General features: G+C 42.2%; 1 protein-coding gene across 10 annotated transcripts in view; it reads left to right on the forward strand.

The window, feature by feature from the left end:
- The window catches only part of wdr26a (WD repeat domain 26a), a 175,178-nt gene that overhangs the window by 32,877 nt on the left and 124,349 nt on the right, over positions 1–17,952 (forward strand). For all 10 annotated transcript variants that reach the window (XR_007570051.1, XR_007570049.1, XR_007570048.1 and 7 more), the window contains exons 2-3: positions 15,245–15,344; positions 15,530–15,586. Coding sequence is in view for 5 of the 10 variants with exons in the window: in XM_050045794.1 (XP_049901751.1) it covers positions 15,245–15,344; positions 15,530–15,586 (157 nt within the window). In the remaining 5 variants the exon portion in view is untranslated. The remainder of the gene's footprint in view (positions 1–15,244; positions 15,345–15,529; positions 15,587–17,952) is intronic.

The raw sequence follows: 17,952 nt of genomic DNA on the forward strand, positions 1-17,952 counted from the left end.
CACACTTTATAACTCGCTTGTTGGATTTATTAAAAACGAACGAATGAAAACTAAATGTCTTTGAATATCTTTATTATCATTTAAAAACGAAAATTAAAATGACCGGTAAAAATAGATTATGACCGGATTTTTACGACCCTGTCGGTCAAAATGACCAGCGACGAAAAAGTCTAGCGCAACCTCTGGTCTGGAATGAGTGACAAACCAGTCCTGGTCCCAATCCTGGTTGCTAGCGATGACCTCATACGCCCCATCATTGGGTTTAATGTGGTCGAAGAACTGACACTGACTAACGACACATCTGAAGACTGCAACCCCCCTGGTCACATGGTACAGAGACTAAGCTCGGCACTGGAAGTGCGATGCAAAACTGCCAGAGCTGTCTCGTCTGTGTTAAAATGCCAAAAGCGTGAAAACAGTCCCCACATAGCCAGGCTGGGCAGACGACCTGTCACCATACCAAAAAACAAAGTCATGGAAGTGGAATGTGGCCAGCTCAATAAGAGGGTGCTGTGTGGGTCACATGTGGTGCTTGAGCCAAATCAGGATGCACCATGGCCCACAGGACTAACCATAAGAGACCAGCTGATTCAGCTTCCTGAAGAGGACAACGGGAAAATAACAGTGACTGTTGAAAACTTAACTGACAGTGATATCACACTGTGTGGCCGCACGACACTAGGCTGGTTGCATGTTGTGGATGCAATCTACCCACTGGAGACAAAACCCATGGAGGGTCATGAACCTCAGTCACCAGACAGCAGTGCCACACCTCCAGTGGAGCAACCGAGCCAGGTTCCACAGGGTGAGCCCTGGGACCCACCTGTGGACCTGAGTCAGCTGTCAGAGGACCAACAGCAGCAGGTACAGCAGATGCTCAAAGAGGAGTGTGATGTTTTTGCAAAGGATGACTGGGACACAGGTTGCATCAAAGATCTGGAGATGGACATACAGCTAAAGGATGACATCCCTGTACAAAAAACATACAATGCAATCCCTCAACACCTCTACCAAGAAGTAAAAACACACATACAGGACTTACTCAACAGAGGCTGGATCCAGAAGTCCTGCTCTTCATACTCCTCACCTGTAGTTTGTGTCAGAAGAAAGACGGGAGTCTTCGCTTGTGCATCAACTACAGGTTGCTGAACGGGAAAACACTGCCAGACCGTCATCCGATTCCCAGGATACAAGAGATCCTGGAAAACCTGGGAGGCAACTCCTGGTTCACAGTGTTGGACCAGGGGAAGGCTTATCACCAGGGCTTCATCAGCAAGAAAAGCAGACCCTGCACCGCATTCATAACGCCATGGGGACTTTATGAATGGGTCAGAATCCCCTTCGGACTCACCAATGCACCAGCAGCTTTTCAGCGCTACATGGAGGGCTGTCTGGGGGACCTCAGAGACGAAGTTTGTGTCCTGTATTTGGACGATGTGCTGGTGTTCAGTCACAGTTTTGAACAGCACATCCAAGATGTGAAGCGGGTGCTGCAGCGACAAAGGCAGTGTGGCATCAAGTTAAGACCAAGAAGACCAGAAGTGTGACTCTTTCAAACGTGAGGTCTGTTATGTGGGCCGGATCATTTCTGCAGAGGGGTACAAAATGAATCCCAAGGAGGTGGAAGCAGTACAAGCCCTGAGACACGAGACACCAACCACTCTCTGAGAACTGAGAAAACTAATGGGTTTCCTCAGTTACTACAGACCTTACATACCAGACTTCTCCAGAACAGCCAAACCTCTGTATGAACTGCTGACAAAACCAAAGTCTGTGCAAAAGCACAAGCAGAAGAAAAAGGGTGCTGGCCGTCAATCTGCTCAGCTGCCACCATCACACCCAGTCCATTGGACTGAAATCCACCAAGAAATACTGGAAAAAATAGTGAGTCAGCTGACAAACTCACCCATCATGGCGTATCCAGATTTGGAGAAACCGTTCATACTGCATGTGGATGCCTCAGAGGAGGGCCTGGGTGCAGTTTTGTACCAGCGACAAGATGGAGCACTCAGAGTCATAGCATATGGGTCCAGGACTTTGACAGCGGCAGAGAAGAACTACAAGTTACACTCTGGCAAACTGGAATTTCTGGCACTAAAATGGGCCGTAACAGAACGCTTTCGTGACTACCTGTTTTATGCACCCCATTTTACTGTGTACAGTGACAACAATCCACTGACATATGTCACTAAATCAGCAAAACTCAATGCCACTGGAAACCGTTGGGTGGCAGAACTAGTGGATTACAGTTTCACTCTCAAGTACAGGCCTGGATCAGCAAACAGAGACGCAGATTTCTTATCTCGGCGACCAAAGCCCATGGAGGAAATCATGCAGGAATGTACAGAGGAATGCCAGCAGGAAGTCATTGAAACTATCGGAAAAGCTCTGGACAAAGAAAGAACAGGAGAAATTGATTGGATCTGTGCTGTCACCTGCAACACAGACGCACTGCCAGAAGAGAGCAGTATCTCTGAGCCGATCCAGACTCTTACAGTGGAAGAGGTCAGAGCTGCCCAAAATGCAGATCCAGCTATAAACAGAGTCTTAGTCCTGAAAAGAACACATGCCCACCTGAAACATAAGCAGAAGCTGGCAGAGCATGAAGCTGTCAGACAGCTTATCAGAGAGTGGCCCTGCCTGCAGATTGATGGAGATGGGATCCTTAGGAGAGAGACAGTGTCCAGAACGCAGCTGGTTATTCCTGAGTCCCTAAAGGCCACCATTTACCTGCACAAAGAGATGGGACACTTGGGTGCAGATCGAATGGTTGCTCTTGCTAGAGAACACCTTTTCTGGCCCAAAATGAGACAGGAAATGGAGCACTACATTACACAGGTGTGTCTCTGTGTCAAAAGGAAAAAACCCAACAGAGTAACCAGGACGCCAATCCAGAGCATTGAAACATCTGCACCATTTGAGATGATCTCAATTGATTATCTGCACTTGGAGAAAAGTAAGGGAGGTGAGGAGCAGGGGTCGCGTTAACCAGATATTCTCGGTCATTGACCGGTTTTTTACAACAATGACCGGAAAATCTGAAGGCTGTCCGTCATTTTGACCGGTTGCAATTACCACCCCTGACCACTTGGTGGCAGAGTGCACAGTTAGTGGTTTAAGTGGCTGCCGTTTTCACACTGCAGAGAAAAAGTCATTCATCTGCTTCATGTAGCGTTGTTGACATAACGCCTTGGACACACCGGATGTGGAACCGAGGCACGGCGCCCAGCAGTGGAGGCAGTTTTCAGTCAGCGCCCATGTTAACCTATCTGACTGTCCATACAGGCCGCTGAGCAGAGCGGAGTGCCCGCGGAGGCAGTGCTTCAGTTCGGCGTCTGGTCTATTTTTCATGTGAGCCGCGAGCGCTTCTGTCAAGCTGGATAGAGCGGATCGTACCAAACAGGAAGTCGGACACAGAAAAGACGAGAGAATCCGGCCAATTTTCAAAATAAAATAACAACAGCACGCACTGTGGAACGTGAGGAGAAAATACCGTGTTTATAATTTAAACACGGCTTGTTGGATGTATTAAATACGAACGAATGAAAACTAAATGTCTTTGAATATCTTTATTATCATTTAAAAACGAAAATTAAAATGACTGGTAAAAATAGATTATGACCGGATTTTTATGACCCTGTCGGTCAAAATGAGCAGCGACGAAAAAGTCTAGTGCGACGTCTGGTGAGGAGTACATACTCGTGGTGGTGGATCATTTCACTAAATATGCACAGGCATATGCAACAAAGGACAAATCCGGGAAGACTGCAGCCAAAAAACTCTTTGATGACTTCATCACGCGCTTTGGTTTCCCATCCAGGATCCATCACGACCAGGGAAGAGAGTTTGAAAATAATCTCTTCCACAAACTCCAAAGTTACGCTGGTATACGCCATTCCCACACCTCTCCATACCATCTCCAAGCGAATCCGGCAGAACGCTTCAACAGAACTTTGCTGGGTATGCTGCGCACGCTTGAGGAGACTCAGAAGTCAAGGTGGAAAGAACACCTAAATAAAGTGGTGCATGCCTACAGTTCAACAGTGCACGAATCAACTGGGTTTTCTCCATTTTTCCTTCTCTTTGGTCACGAGCCCACCCTGCCAGTTGACTTAATGTTTCCAAAAAGAGGAGGCGAGGAGAGACAGTCACACACTCGCTATGCAGAGAAGTGGAGATAAGCTATGCAAGACGCCTATGCCATGGCAATGCAAAACATGAGAAAGTGTGCAAAAAGAGGACAAGAACACTATAACCGGCGTGCATGGAGTTCCACACTTGAGCCAGGTGATCACGTAATGGTGAGAAACTTAACACCAAGGGGGGGTCCTGGGAAGTTACGGAGCTATTGGGAGGACAGGATTCATGTCATTCAAGGAAGAAAAGGTCCTGAAAGCCCAGTGTACGTGATTGAACCATTACATGGAACAGGAAGAAAAAGAGTATTACACCGTAACTTACTGTTACCATGTCCCTACCTGGTGGAAGAGCCAGAGGTCAGTGAACCCAACCTGAGAGAAAAAGACAATGGAAACAAAACAAAGCGGACAGCAAGGAGAAATCAAAAAGCCAATACTCGCCTGACAGACACAGACAGTTCCAGTGAAGAGGAATATCAAGTGTGGACATCAGTGAGACATGCTGATACTCCCTTAAACGCAGAAGCACAAGAATTCTGTCCAAGGATGGAGACACAAAGAGAGAGACCCGAGGAGGCACTCATACCTGAGGAAAACCCTGAAGTAGAGCAAGTAGACGAGAGACACAGGATGGAGGAACAGGATGATGCACCTGCTTCTGAATCTGAGGATGAGCAGAGGGATGCTGGAGCCTGGAGGGAGAGACCAAAGAGAGCCCGGCAGGCCAAGCGCATCTACACATACGATCAGCTTGGTCAACCAACCTTTCAGCTGCTGAAGACCTGTGCCGTCAGTGTGAGAAACCCCTCAAGAATCAGCCATGATCTCTCTACCAGATCATCACCCATGTATCTTTTTATAAGAGTGGGTAGAATATAAAAGAGGGGGGCACAGACAATTGAATAAGTTAAACTGGCTAGTTAATATTGTGGCCTTTAATAAGATTTTAGTTCATGGAGATGTTGTAGTGTTACTACCAGTATTAAAAGCACATATTACTGTAACATAGAAACAGGCAATCTGAACATTCATTTGAGTAAAAAATGAGCACAGAGATGGGTTACTATATGAACACATGATTGAAGTTAGGACAATAGAGTAGTACAGTGTGACTATGATAAAAATTAATAGTGGGTACACTCATTTGGATAGACTAGTTGAATGCATGGCATTGAAATATGTACATTAACGACATAATGTCAGATGTATGACGATTCACCCTTCAATACTAATGGACTGTGGACACTTAGTCTTGTATTATTGCCATGGGAATTTATAAAAAAAAAAAAGAAATAGAGACACTAAGAGAAGTGAACAACCTAACCCTATAATGTGTAATGTGTGTTGAAATACTCACCGAACCTGTTTATTTACCTTCCACCAAGTATTCTATTGTTGTTAATTGTGGTTATCATAATATAGAAAAGAAAATGTTAGGCAACATTTTTTTTTTTAGTGGGGGAGGGTGTTGCGATCTAGAAATATGTGACTATATATTTCATGGAGATATAACAGATATAGCAGTTACATGAAAATGCACTTTAATTTTGTTCATCCATTATCCAGATATTTCGTGTTTTAGTCTGCTTTATATCATCAAAAAAAAAAGTAACGCAGCACCGGGGAGAATAAAGTTGCCAAAGGTAAGAAGGAGTCCTGTCTTTTCAAGAGTGCAACAACAGCTTATTAGAGACGACAGCAACAAAAAGGGGTTGACAATAAATGGAGAACAACATAAATCATTATTGTATGCAAATTATGTTTTTTTATAGCTAGCCGAACCGACGACAACAATTCCATACCTAAAGAACCTCATTTCCTCATATGGGTACTTCTCTGGCTACAGAGTGAATGTGGACAAAACAATGCCTATGGACATATGGGGTAAAATTCCACAAACAGTCAAGCTTCAGAGTGGATTCAAATGGCCAACAGATGGGATAAAATATCTCGGAATTAAAATCCCCTCATCGTTAGAAAAGTTGTACGATGCAAACTATAAAAGCATAATTCAAAACATTAGCAAAGATTTGGACCGATGGTAGACACTCCCACTATCTCTGTTCGAAAGTGTACGTATGAACCTGTTGCCTAAGCTTCTTTATCCATTTCAGATGTTACCTATTGATATTCCTAAATCCACATTTGATAAATTGAAAAGGCTTATCTCTAAATTTATATGGCAAGGAAGGTGACCAAGAATTAGACTAAAAACATTGCAGCTTTCTAAACCACATGGAGGGCTCGAACTCCCAAACTTTAGGTACTATTTTTGGGCTGCGCAGTTAAAGCCTTTAACAACATGGATTCAGTATTCTCCCTGTACACGTTGGCTCAACATAGAAAAAACCTATATGAATGGCCCCTACAGACTCTGCCTTTCCTAGATGTCCGAATAAGAGAAACTCAAATGGGTGTGTGGACCAGAGCCACAATTAAAATTTGGAGGAAAATAAAACTGTTATTTGGACTGCCTAAAGCAGGGCGCCATGTCATTGGTCTGACAGCCCATTGGTCCGACATCCCATTAGTCCGACGTCCTGTTGTTCCGATATGTGATTATACTAGGCTATACTGTATTTGTGTACCATAGAGGATCAGCAAACGCAACAAAAGTAGGCTACTGGTCGAGATACATGTGTCATAGAGAGGAGAGAATGAAACACCATATCCTCCTGTTGTTAACTCTGGGGTTCGGGTTGTGTGGGGAGCTCTCCGCGGTGCTGAATGACTCCTGGTGGGCGTATTTCTGCCTTGATGGCACGCCGCGACCGGCTCTGGGTCAGCTGGGAAAGGCTTGAGACGAAGCAGGCTCACGGCTTATGTGTTTGCCACTTTCTTTGTCATTTTAACCCACACCATTATCTTTTCCTAACCCTAACCAAGTGTTTTTTGTGCCTAAACCTAACCAGACCTTAACCACAGGGCATCACGATGATTTCGGAACAACGGGACTTCGGAACAATGGGTTTAATATGGTCCGAACAATGGGATGTCGGACCAATGGATTGTCGGACCAATGGGCAGACCCCCTAAAGCAGTATCAGCGCTAACCAACATTGGATGTATAAAGGATTTTACCCCCTCCCATAATGATTCAGGGTTTAAAAAATTGGCAGAACATGGACTCATGAATCTACACAAACTCTGTGATAACAGCCTTAAGTCATTTGAACAGTTAAGGGAGGAACACAGGCTTCCTAAAACTGGAGACTTTTTTAGATATTTACAATTAAGGAGTTTTCTAACAAAACATAAAGACTGGAATAAAGTTTTGGAGCCCACCCCAATTGAGGAGTTCTTGATAAAAATACAAACAGAAAATGGGGGCAAGAAAGTTGAAGTTCATTTTTATTAGATATTTTCAAGCATGACTCTCAATAATACACTACAGATAAAAAGGAGATGGGAAACTGAAATGGGTACAGACATACCACAGGACAAATGGGAGGGTGTATTGGCGCACACTTGGTAACCAACTCAAATACTTGGAGGAAGTTTAGTTGGAAGGTGGTAATGAGATTTTTTTGGACACCATGAAATAGTGGCTCAACATACTCGAATAAATGTTGGAGAAACTGTGGTACACAGATTGGCAACCATACCCACATATTTTGGACATGCACTAGGTTAAGAACATTTTGGGAAGAGATTTTTGAGGCGCTTAAGAGAATATTTTACCAAAACCTCATAAAAGATTCAAGGATAGCAATATTGGGCTTAACACTAGAGGGTATCAAGGGGAGAGCAAAAAAAAAACTTTTACAAATATTGACAATAGCAGCACTTAAATGCATCACAATTAAGTGGTTAAAACCTGACCCCCCCGACATATATGTGGATTGATAAGGTATGGGAAATTTACCAGATGGAACAGATATTATACTCCTTGAGACTCTAAAAAAAAATATTTATCAAAAGATGGGCCCCTGCTATCGCCATACTAACATAGTGAAGTGATTGAAATCCGCCTACATACTTTACAGCATATTTGTATTGTTGTCTTCCCCACCTGACTTACCCCTGATGCGTATACATACACTCATACCACTGTTTGCACACACACACAACTCCCCTCACTTACCACCCCCCCCTTGTCCTTTCCCGTTTTGTTTTAAACGTATCTATTTTTTTCTCTTTTCCTTCTTCCTTTAGTCTTTATCATCCAACATTTCCGTTTCTGAACTTATACCTTTGTTCCATTGCAAAACCAATGCTTTAAGCTAGGATGCGTTTGGTGTATTTTAATGCATTTTGTTTGCTGCTAAGACACATAGACACAGCTGTAAAAATAGAAAAAACTGTATGGAAATTTTGAAAATGATTGTATAGGTTGCTGGATTCTAAATAAACACTAAGTTAAAAAAAAGACTGTGAGACATGGGCACCGCGTTCACGTGTGTTCACGTGTGTTCACGTGTTTTAGCTGGTCTTGCGCGCAAGCGTGCACATGTGAGCGCGGTGCACAGAGAGGCAGTTAGAGCTACAGGCTACAATGAGGCTAAAAACAGAGTTCAAATTACGTTTTTCCAAACAACTTTTTATGTCGGGGCTTCAGAACACTTGGATCACTATGGACGAGCAGTATGGAGATATTTTGTGGTTTCAATTATGTGTTTTTGGACGTTTGAATCTGGGGCGCCGTAAGCCTCCATTAGGTGGAGTTGTGTTGCTACCCCCTCTCCCCTGGGATCTCCGCAAGGGATGTGAGGACTCTAAAACTTCATCTGTGCCTCCCTCGGCATATGGGTGAGTAGATAATAGCTGAATTTTCATTTTTGGGTGCACTCTCTCTTAAAGCTAAGTTCACACCTCGACAACTTTCAAAGTCTTCCAATTGATGTACTGTTCACTCTACACAACTTGTTGTCTTGTAATCCCAAGTCTTGAAGTCATTGTGGTTTTCATACTACATGACTGACTGGCAACAGAGAGGTTACACACTCTAAGATCGTTCACCAGGAGGAAACCCTGATGAATAGGCCTATGTCTTGTAATGCACATGTCCACTCATGGTGCTTACAAATATCAAGGGTTATTAAAGATAAATTAATAACAAACATTTAGTGCTTGGCGATATGGCCTAAAAACAAAATCTCCGATTTTTTCACAACAAATCCGATTCACGATTTAAATCATAAGCACATACCTGGGGTCCAAAACTTTCAGCATGTGAATAAATCCCGGCTTTTCCACAGTATATATGGTGAATCCACTCTGAACTACGGGAGCCCAGCGGGGAGCGGCGGTGGCGGATGTTAAATAGAAACTCGATTTTCATTAAAACAAATCGACCTAAACTACAAATTCGAATTAATCGATAAAATCGATTTATTGCTTAGCCCTATAAACATTACAGGTTATTATACATTGTATGCAATAGTGGCCGTCTCTCCCCCACATAACCCCAGCTCATTTTGAAGTGTAGTGAACATCGTGTGGATAGATGACAGTAGATTCAAAACAATACAACACAAGATAAATTTTATGTTTGTTCCTTATTTTGCTGCTCATTTTTAGCTTAGCTTAATGTGTGATGCCAATTGAGTAAGAGATTGCGTTAGTTGTTGCCAGATGTCTTGTGAGTGTGTTGCTTAAAGAGAGACATGTCTTGATCAAAGTTAATTTCCTCCTGATTTGTCAGTATGAAAAATGCTGTTTGTGTCAGTATGTTTAGAAGGGTTAGGGCTCGTGAGAAAGACTTACTTCAGTGACTATGAGATGAGAGAATAGGTCATAATCTGTACTCACGTTCACTTTTCCCCTTGGAATGAAAAGACTCAGGACCAGCGCTAGTCTCCTAAAGGGGCAGGGCAGTGGCGAAACCCACGTGACACAGAGGGGAAGTGAGCCATCTGGATTTATCAATGGTCTCTGCTCTCTTTCTCTGTCCCTCTCAAACACACAAACATACTTTAAACACAACTGCAGGGCTCAGTTTTTGTCTCTGTTCTCAACCTGTGTCTTGCACTCTCATTGGCTGTAGCTCGCTGACAGAATTCCTGAGGTCCAGATATTCAGCATGCTAGATATCTGGAGTGCATCTGCATTGCATTGGCAACTTCTCGCCTCGCATCTTTGTACAGTTAGTGTTCACACACCAATTTTGCAAGTGCAAAGCCAACACTGATTTTCATCTTATCTGGGGCCTCTGTTAGGGAGCTCCACCAACTATATGCTAGTGGCAAATCAGGGCTTAAGTTGTGGTAGTGTTAACTAGGCATAACGCAACATGTTTCAAGATCTTCCTCAAAGCTGAGAATGACATCATTGAAGCTCTGAGGATGCTTTCTGATAATTTTAGAGAAATGGAGGAACAACAGAAACGCAAGTATGCGGCAGAGAATAACAAGCTATCACCTGCAGAGAATGCCCTGAAACAGCTTATTGATGGGAACTACTGCAAGCTTGAGTTTGGAGCCATGCAAGCGTTCAGCAGCAAGTAACTTTGAATCCTGCAAAATGGCTACATGGATGACAAAGTCCAGTTGAGACAACTACCACTGATGTAACACCAGCTCCTTAGGATGTACAAAGAGATGGCAGTACAAAGCAGGGGCGAAAATCCCATTTCATAGTTGGGGGGGACAATAAACAGTAAAAATTTTAGAGAATAATTCCAAGGGGGGACAAGGAAAAAAAGTTGTAGCCTGTCTTTTATACAGCATCTTTTACCGCAATTTGATGCTTTAATCTTCTCTCTATCTCTCCAACAGGCAGGCATAGGACCTTTCTTAGCACTGGCTGAGTCCACCTGCACATGTCCAGATTTAAAACAAAATGATTGAAATCAAATACTTATGAGAAATGGCTTAACAACTAAACATATCCTGCAATTAAACTGGTACACTGGTTTATAAACAGTGTGCTGTGAGATCTGCCGCTGCGCACCTCACAACCGTGTGTAATAGTTGCTCGTAATGACCGCCCCTCGTCGGTTAAACTGCACGTCTTTCATGTTTATCTCACTGACAGGTGGAGAGCCTACAGACAGGTACCATTAGCTACGAGCCGCTCCGCCACTGACTGCTCTTGTCCTGTCCTCTCCCTCTTCTTTCTCTTCTGTCCTCTCTGACTGTCACTAAACTCTGAGCTTAATCATTAGCTTTTAGCTTAGCAGCACTCGTAATTGAGTAGGCTTTTGAACAATGCAGGAGAAATGTTGCAGACAGTTTATATTATCAGCCTGGGCCTGGGGCTTGTTGTAACAGTAAATGGGATGTGTTGTAACTTGTGTAAGTTAAACTGTGTCTGTGTGAGTGTACATCTCATCCTGCGATGCGCGATGTGGGCAGCCGGGTCCAGCCACACGCTGCTACTGCTGCCAAGTAGCTACTAACGGCTGCTAGCCCCACCTGTTGAAAAGAGTGTGGGATATACCACTACTAGGAATGGGAGGGGGGGGACTAAATCTTTTAAGATTTAAATAGCACATTATTGCGCGATTATAATGAGCACCGCTTACATTGTGCTTTCAATAAATACTACTGCATTGTTCAAAAATTATTAATTGTGTCTCAAATTATTCTGGGGGGGACAGCTTTACTTGAGGGGGGGGTCATGCCCCCCCTGTCCCCCCCCGGGATTTCCGCCCCTGGTACAAAGGATATTGTTGAACATAAAGGTGTTTCTGTAGAACAATAGACTTACGATGTGAGAACAGTGAGGACCCAAGATCTGAAAACCAGTATTAAGTTGACAGTGATAATGGGGCGTCGGTGGCTTGGTGGTGGAGCGGGCGCCCCATGTGCAGGGCTGTTGCCGTGGCGGCCTGGGTTCGGGTCCAGCCTGTGGCCCTTTGTTGCATGTCATCCCCTCTCTCTCACCCCCTTTCACACTTACCTGTCCTGTCCATTAAAGGCAAAAAATGCCCAAAAAAATATCTTTAAAAAAAAAAAGAAGATGACAGTGATACTGAAGAATGACATTTTGAGTTTACAGAGTGTGACGGTTTGACTTGATTTCCTTTCTTTTGAAATCTGTTTCGGGGTGCCAGCCAGGTTTCTCTCCTGGCATTTAAGATTAGTCAGTCAGTTTGTCTATTTGTTTGAAAACGTCACACAAGGATGAACACTTAAAATGAACACCCTTACATTGAATGAACGTGAAAACCACAACACAAATAATTTTCAAACCTAATATGAGTGTATATTTCAAACACCGGCAAAAATAAACAATTCTCAAAGTTCACCACACAAAGAACAAGCCAACACAAAATTCCACTTCGGGTTTTTCCTTTTACTCAGTCTCTTTCAAATGTTCAAAGAATCAAAAAAAAAAAAAAAAATCAAATTCAGTTCATCAAAGTTCAGTTCATCAACAACGGTCAGTTCATCAACGAAGTTACTTTCAGTGCAGTTCAAAAAAATATCTGCAACCTTTAACAAAAAAACTCCTTGAGCAACAAATACTCACGATAGTGTGGTGCTGTAAATAACAGAGCAACATATATATTTCAGTAACACTCCTAATGAATGGTCCAGCTCCAAAAATAAAAAAGTTATTTGTGGCTGCAGAATTTTTTTAATCATGGCAGGCCACCAAAAATAAATGAATGTGTGGAAAACCCTGCATGCGAACCAGATACAAAGTCATTTCTATGAAAGTTGCTCAGTGGTGCATGACGCTTGGATGTATAAAGAGACCTGGATACAGTGTTGGAGGCGGGGCCCTATTTTTGCCTATGAGAGTTGCTTAGTGGTGCATGAAGCCAATACCTATGTTTTTATATTGTTGTTTATTTTGTTTTTATTGTTATTTATTCCCCCTTTTGTTCCAGGGAAACAAAGAAATCTACACTAAAATAAAATAACCGAACTGTTTTTTAAGTAATGAAGTTCCTCATTACACTACCTTTGAATCAGCACAAATTCAGTCATAGAAGTTTATGAAACAATCTTTAATATAACTTTTTAAATGAAAAACATCCTTAAGAAAACTGCTTCAAAAGGCTTTTTACTGCATATATCATAATTACCTCTCTAATATATATTTTATTTTGCTGTAAGAACATCAACAAATTTCTCCTTCAATTTTTCTTCTTGCCAAAAACTACATTATACAAGATTACACTGAACACATCATGAGAACATTATGATTAACCATCACCTAACACTAATTTTTACTGAATAGAGCTTAAATGCATCATAATGTTACTCAGTGCAACCTCCATGAGCTGTTAGTTGCGGCCACCGGCTGCTAGAAGCAAACAGCTAATGCTGGCTAACTAGCTGTTCTTTTGATTGTAACACAGATTTGTTGCAGTTCTTGTCGCTGTCTTGTCACACAACAGTGAGATCACTGAGCCCAGTTGCCAAACAGCCACTGTATTCCTCATGTACCTGCTCATCAATTTAATTTTGTGGCTGTTAGTGTGGAGCCCTGCTTTTTAGCCTGCGCAAAACTGATGTGACGCAACAGAAAAACATCAGCAACTGCCATCGGTGAATGTCGTCTTATTTGCTGATAGGCCGATGGCAGTCAACAAGGCAAATATCTGCCGATACCAGTGTTCAGCTGATAAATCGGTGCATCCCTAAAAATTACCTGGATCCTCTGCATTATTGGGCCCAAAGAGTAAGACTTCTGCCAGTTGAGAGCTACCTCTGATGTAGCACTGCACTAACCTGAAATGGGACAAAATAATTGACTCGTACGGCTCCTCTAGACTTTCAAAATGCTATCAGTCAAAATGAATCAAATCCCGAAGGAGAATGGAGTCATTTTGTGGGGATTGTGATGCTTAAAAAAAATGTATCCACTGATGTATAGACGTCTCTTTCCCAATGCAAGTGTATAGGAATGAGTCTTTTTGGGCTCAATGGCATCATATTTTGGTCTGGGAAGCTGTAGTTACACGGTTTGGACACTATGTCAGAATGGCCCCACTTCTTGGGGCCTGGCATACTCCATTAGCCTAGTTTAAGATCACTTAATTAGCATGTTACGCAATAGTGCTGTACACAATAAAAAAACATACACACAGTAACAGGTACATACAAGTAGGGCTGTGTGGTATACCGGTTCATACTGAAAACCGGTATTTATTTTCGTTATGATATGAATTTTTCATATACCGCAATACCGGTGAATAGCCCAAACAACGCCCAGAACGTGCGCGGCGGGAAAGTGTTTCAGCAGGGACCCATTTCACTGCTGCACACCAGAGGCGTGCTAGAGCTGGCGAGAGTGAGAGCATAGAGAAAAGTTTAGAGGTGAGAATGGCTGCCGGAGAGAGTCCTGAAAGCGAAGCAACTGTACACGTTGTTGAAGAAGAACTCGTATCAAAAAGAGCAGTGTTTCCCCTGTATGCAACTAGCAGCGGTGCATTGCCGTTTACAATTCTCCTCTGCTCTCTGTATCGCGCACGGTGGAGTTTCGCCCCGATGCACGCACACACACATACCCACACACACACACTAGAGCGCGGCTCGGGCCGCATTTTCCTGACCGTAGCCGACCAGAGTCCGAGACAATTATAACAGAGCATAGCACTAATGGAGCGGAGCCTGTGTTGTGTTCAGGCGTTGTCACGTAAATAACAAATTTCAACACTTGAATAGGTCATAGCATAACACAACAGCATGTCAAGTGGGCCGAACCCGAGCAAAATACCGTGAAAGCGATATGATTTTTAAAAAAAACGTGAAGTGAAAATTTTGTCATACCGTCCAGCCCTACATACAAGGAATATGAACAAAATGTAAATAGAATGGAGTATCGGTGAACCAAGTACAAGATTACATTGGTTACACTGGAGAAGCTGCAACCAGAGAAGAATTAGAATGATTATCACTGTTGCTTGATAAGTGACTTGAATAGTGAATATCAAGGTTGTTGTTGGTAAATGTTATGTCATAGATAATTAGTGAAAAGCATAATACATTTTCGTTTTTCTCCTTTCTTTATCACTGCTTATCACTGCTTGGTCACATAACAAGACTCTACATGTTCTAGTTCCAGTCATTGTATTAAAAATTGATAATGAGGCATTCCTAGGTCATCATTATTATTATTATTATTATTATTATTATTATTATTATTATTATTATTATTATTATTATTATGTTAATAGATTTTTCTTATGCTGTGCACATTGTTTACAGCCAGACGGTGGACCTCCTGATGCAGGAGTCTGGCTGCAGACTGGAGCACCCCTCTGCCACCAAGTTCCGCAATCATGTCATGGAAGGAGAATGGGACAAGGTAGATTCAAGTTATCTGAAATGCATATCCAGACTCAGAGAAGTAGAAGAAGTCTAATGTGCCAACATAAGATTGTTTCAGTGTTTGAAAGCTCCATTAGTCAGTGTTTGTCTAGTAATAGGTTGACCAGTTGTGAAACATAGTCCGGTTTGTGTTCTTTATGCCCCTTCCCTTTCTTTATTCAGGCTGAGAGTGACCTGAATGAGCTGAAGGCACTGATGCATTCTCCAAGTGCTATAGTGGTAAGTGGCAAGCCCAAAAATCCACAGACCACTGATGAACAGCTGTGACTCTATGCAGCAAATAAACCTTTTTTTGCCATGCACAAACACAAGAGCCATGAGCACAAATCTCTGAAAAAGGGAAACAGAAAAATAAAAAAAGAAGATATTGCCGCAAGCGCGAATGCCGGGGTTCAAGCCAGCATGGAAGTTGAAAGCTGGGTAAGATCGAGACCCTTTACAATGTAGGACACTTGTGTTAAAGATAAACAACAGGTTTTATGACAATCAGACAGATTCTCATTCATTTATGTCCAGATCTCGACCGGGCCACGCTCTTCTTTGGAAACTCTGTCGCTTCCTGTTGGTCAACAGCAGAAACATTTTGGGGACATGCTTAAATGTCTTATTTAATCAAGTCCACTGAGTTTGGTGATGTTTGAACAAACACTCATTGATTTATTGCCAAATTTTGAGAAAGACCATTGTACTTGTTTGGAACTTGTGGCGCCCCCCATTGCCTAATTCCAAAAAGATTTAATTTCATCATTATCATAATTGTTTAACATACCCTGACTGATAAATTTCTGATTTCTAGTGTGATCTATTTGCATGTGTGGTGCCACCTAGTGGTCAAATTTAATGAAACTTTCAGGATATGTTCCCGGTACCTCTCAAGACATTGCTTGCAAGATTTGTGATGATTGACCAAAAGGTTGTGAAGTTATGTGCTGAGCCATGCCCCCTTGAAGTTCATTGGTCAATATCTTCAAAAAGCAATGAGATATCAATAACAGTTAAAGTGTTTGTGATAAAACTCTGGAAAAAAAAATCTCACATCATTCTGCCAATTTCAGACATTCAAATAATTTCAATTCAAATATTTTGGTGACAGCTGTTTAAAAATTAGATGAAATAGAAAATGTTGTGCATACAATATGGCGGACAATCTAGTTTGGCAGACCTTGAGGGTTCCAACTCTGGTGTTGTTAACATATGGTAATATGGAGCTACATTTGTTTCTTATTTATTTAATCAAACAAAGTAGGTTTTGCAATCAAAAAAAAGATTTGAGAGCAAAAGTATCAATATTGCAATCAAAAAATGTTTTATTGCAAGTAAAAAGTGATTGATTAAAAAATGCAAATCCAGAAGTTTTGTTTGCAAATCCTAAAGTTTTGTTTGCGAGTCAATTTATTCCGTTTGCAAGTCAAAAAGTTTTGCGAGTAAAAAGTTGAACCTGGTAGGCGGGGCCTAAACTGAAAGCTGTAAGACACGTCTCAATCGGAATGACAGCTTGCAAAGCATTTTTTTCTTCTTCTTCTCTCGGTTGGCGGATTGCAAACAATTTAAAGGTGCATACCGCCACCTACTGTACAAGAGTGTGCAACATCATCATTGTCATTTAGCATTACATTACACATTGGTTTCTTAAATTCTACTTATCAGCCTAGTACGCTTGCAAAGCAACATGGGAGTTCTGTAGTTAACAGGGAATTCAGTGCGGGAGCTGTGGCGAAAATCAATTCTGAAACCGAAGTTTTTCGGGCTCCTGTTTCCAAAAAAAATTCATCCACACGAGTGGTGTGATAAAAAAAATATGATACACATGCCAAAGCAGTAGGTGGTGATGTAACTTCTAACGGAAAGGCCATTTTAACCAATCAGAAGTCAGAGTCAATACCGGAATAGGGAAGTGCGGAAAATAAAAACAACCCGATCCAAAAAAGTAGCGCGACCTAATTCAACAGCAGAGACACCTGAAAGACAAACTACACTACCACGAAAGCAACGACGGGCCTGCCAATGGAGGTCCGACCTGGCCGGATCCAGAACCTCCGTTGGCAGGCCTGTTGCTGCTTTTGTGGTAGTGTAGTTGGGGTAGCTAGCAACAGGAGCAGCCTCCTTCGTTGGTCGTTAGGTCGAGCAACTGGATATGCCATCCAAAGACAGCAGATAGCACGCTCACAAATAAAGTTAGTGTGACATATAGGGTATTTACAGTTGTGCTCATAAGTTTACATACCCTGGCAGCATTTGTGATTTTTTGACCATTTTTCAGAAAATATGTATGATAAGAGAAAAACTTTTTTTTCACTCATGGTTAGTGGTTGGGTGAAGCCATTTATTGTCAAACAAATGTGTTTACTCTTTTTAAATCATAATGACAACAGAAACTACCCAAATGACCCTGATCAAAAGTTTACATACCCTGGAGATTTTGGCCTGATAAAATGCACACAAGTTGAAACAAACGGGTTTGAATGGCTACTAAAGGTAACGATCCTCACCTGTGATCTGTTTGCTTGTAATCAGTGTGTGTGTATAAAAGGTCAGTGAGTTTCTAGACTCCTGACAGACCCTTGCATCTTTCATCCAGTGCTGCA

The sequence above is a fragment of the Epinephelus moara genome, chromosome 6, assembly GCF_006386435.1.
Source record: "Epinephelus moara isolate mb chromosome 6, YSFRI_EMoa_1.0, whole genome shotgun sequence".
In the NCBI taxonomy this organism is placed as follows: Eukaryota; Metazoa; Chordata; class Actinopteri; order Perciformes; family Serranidae; genus Epinephelus; species Epinephelus moara.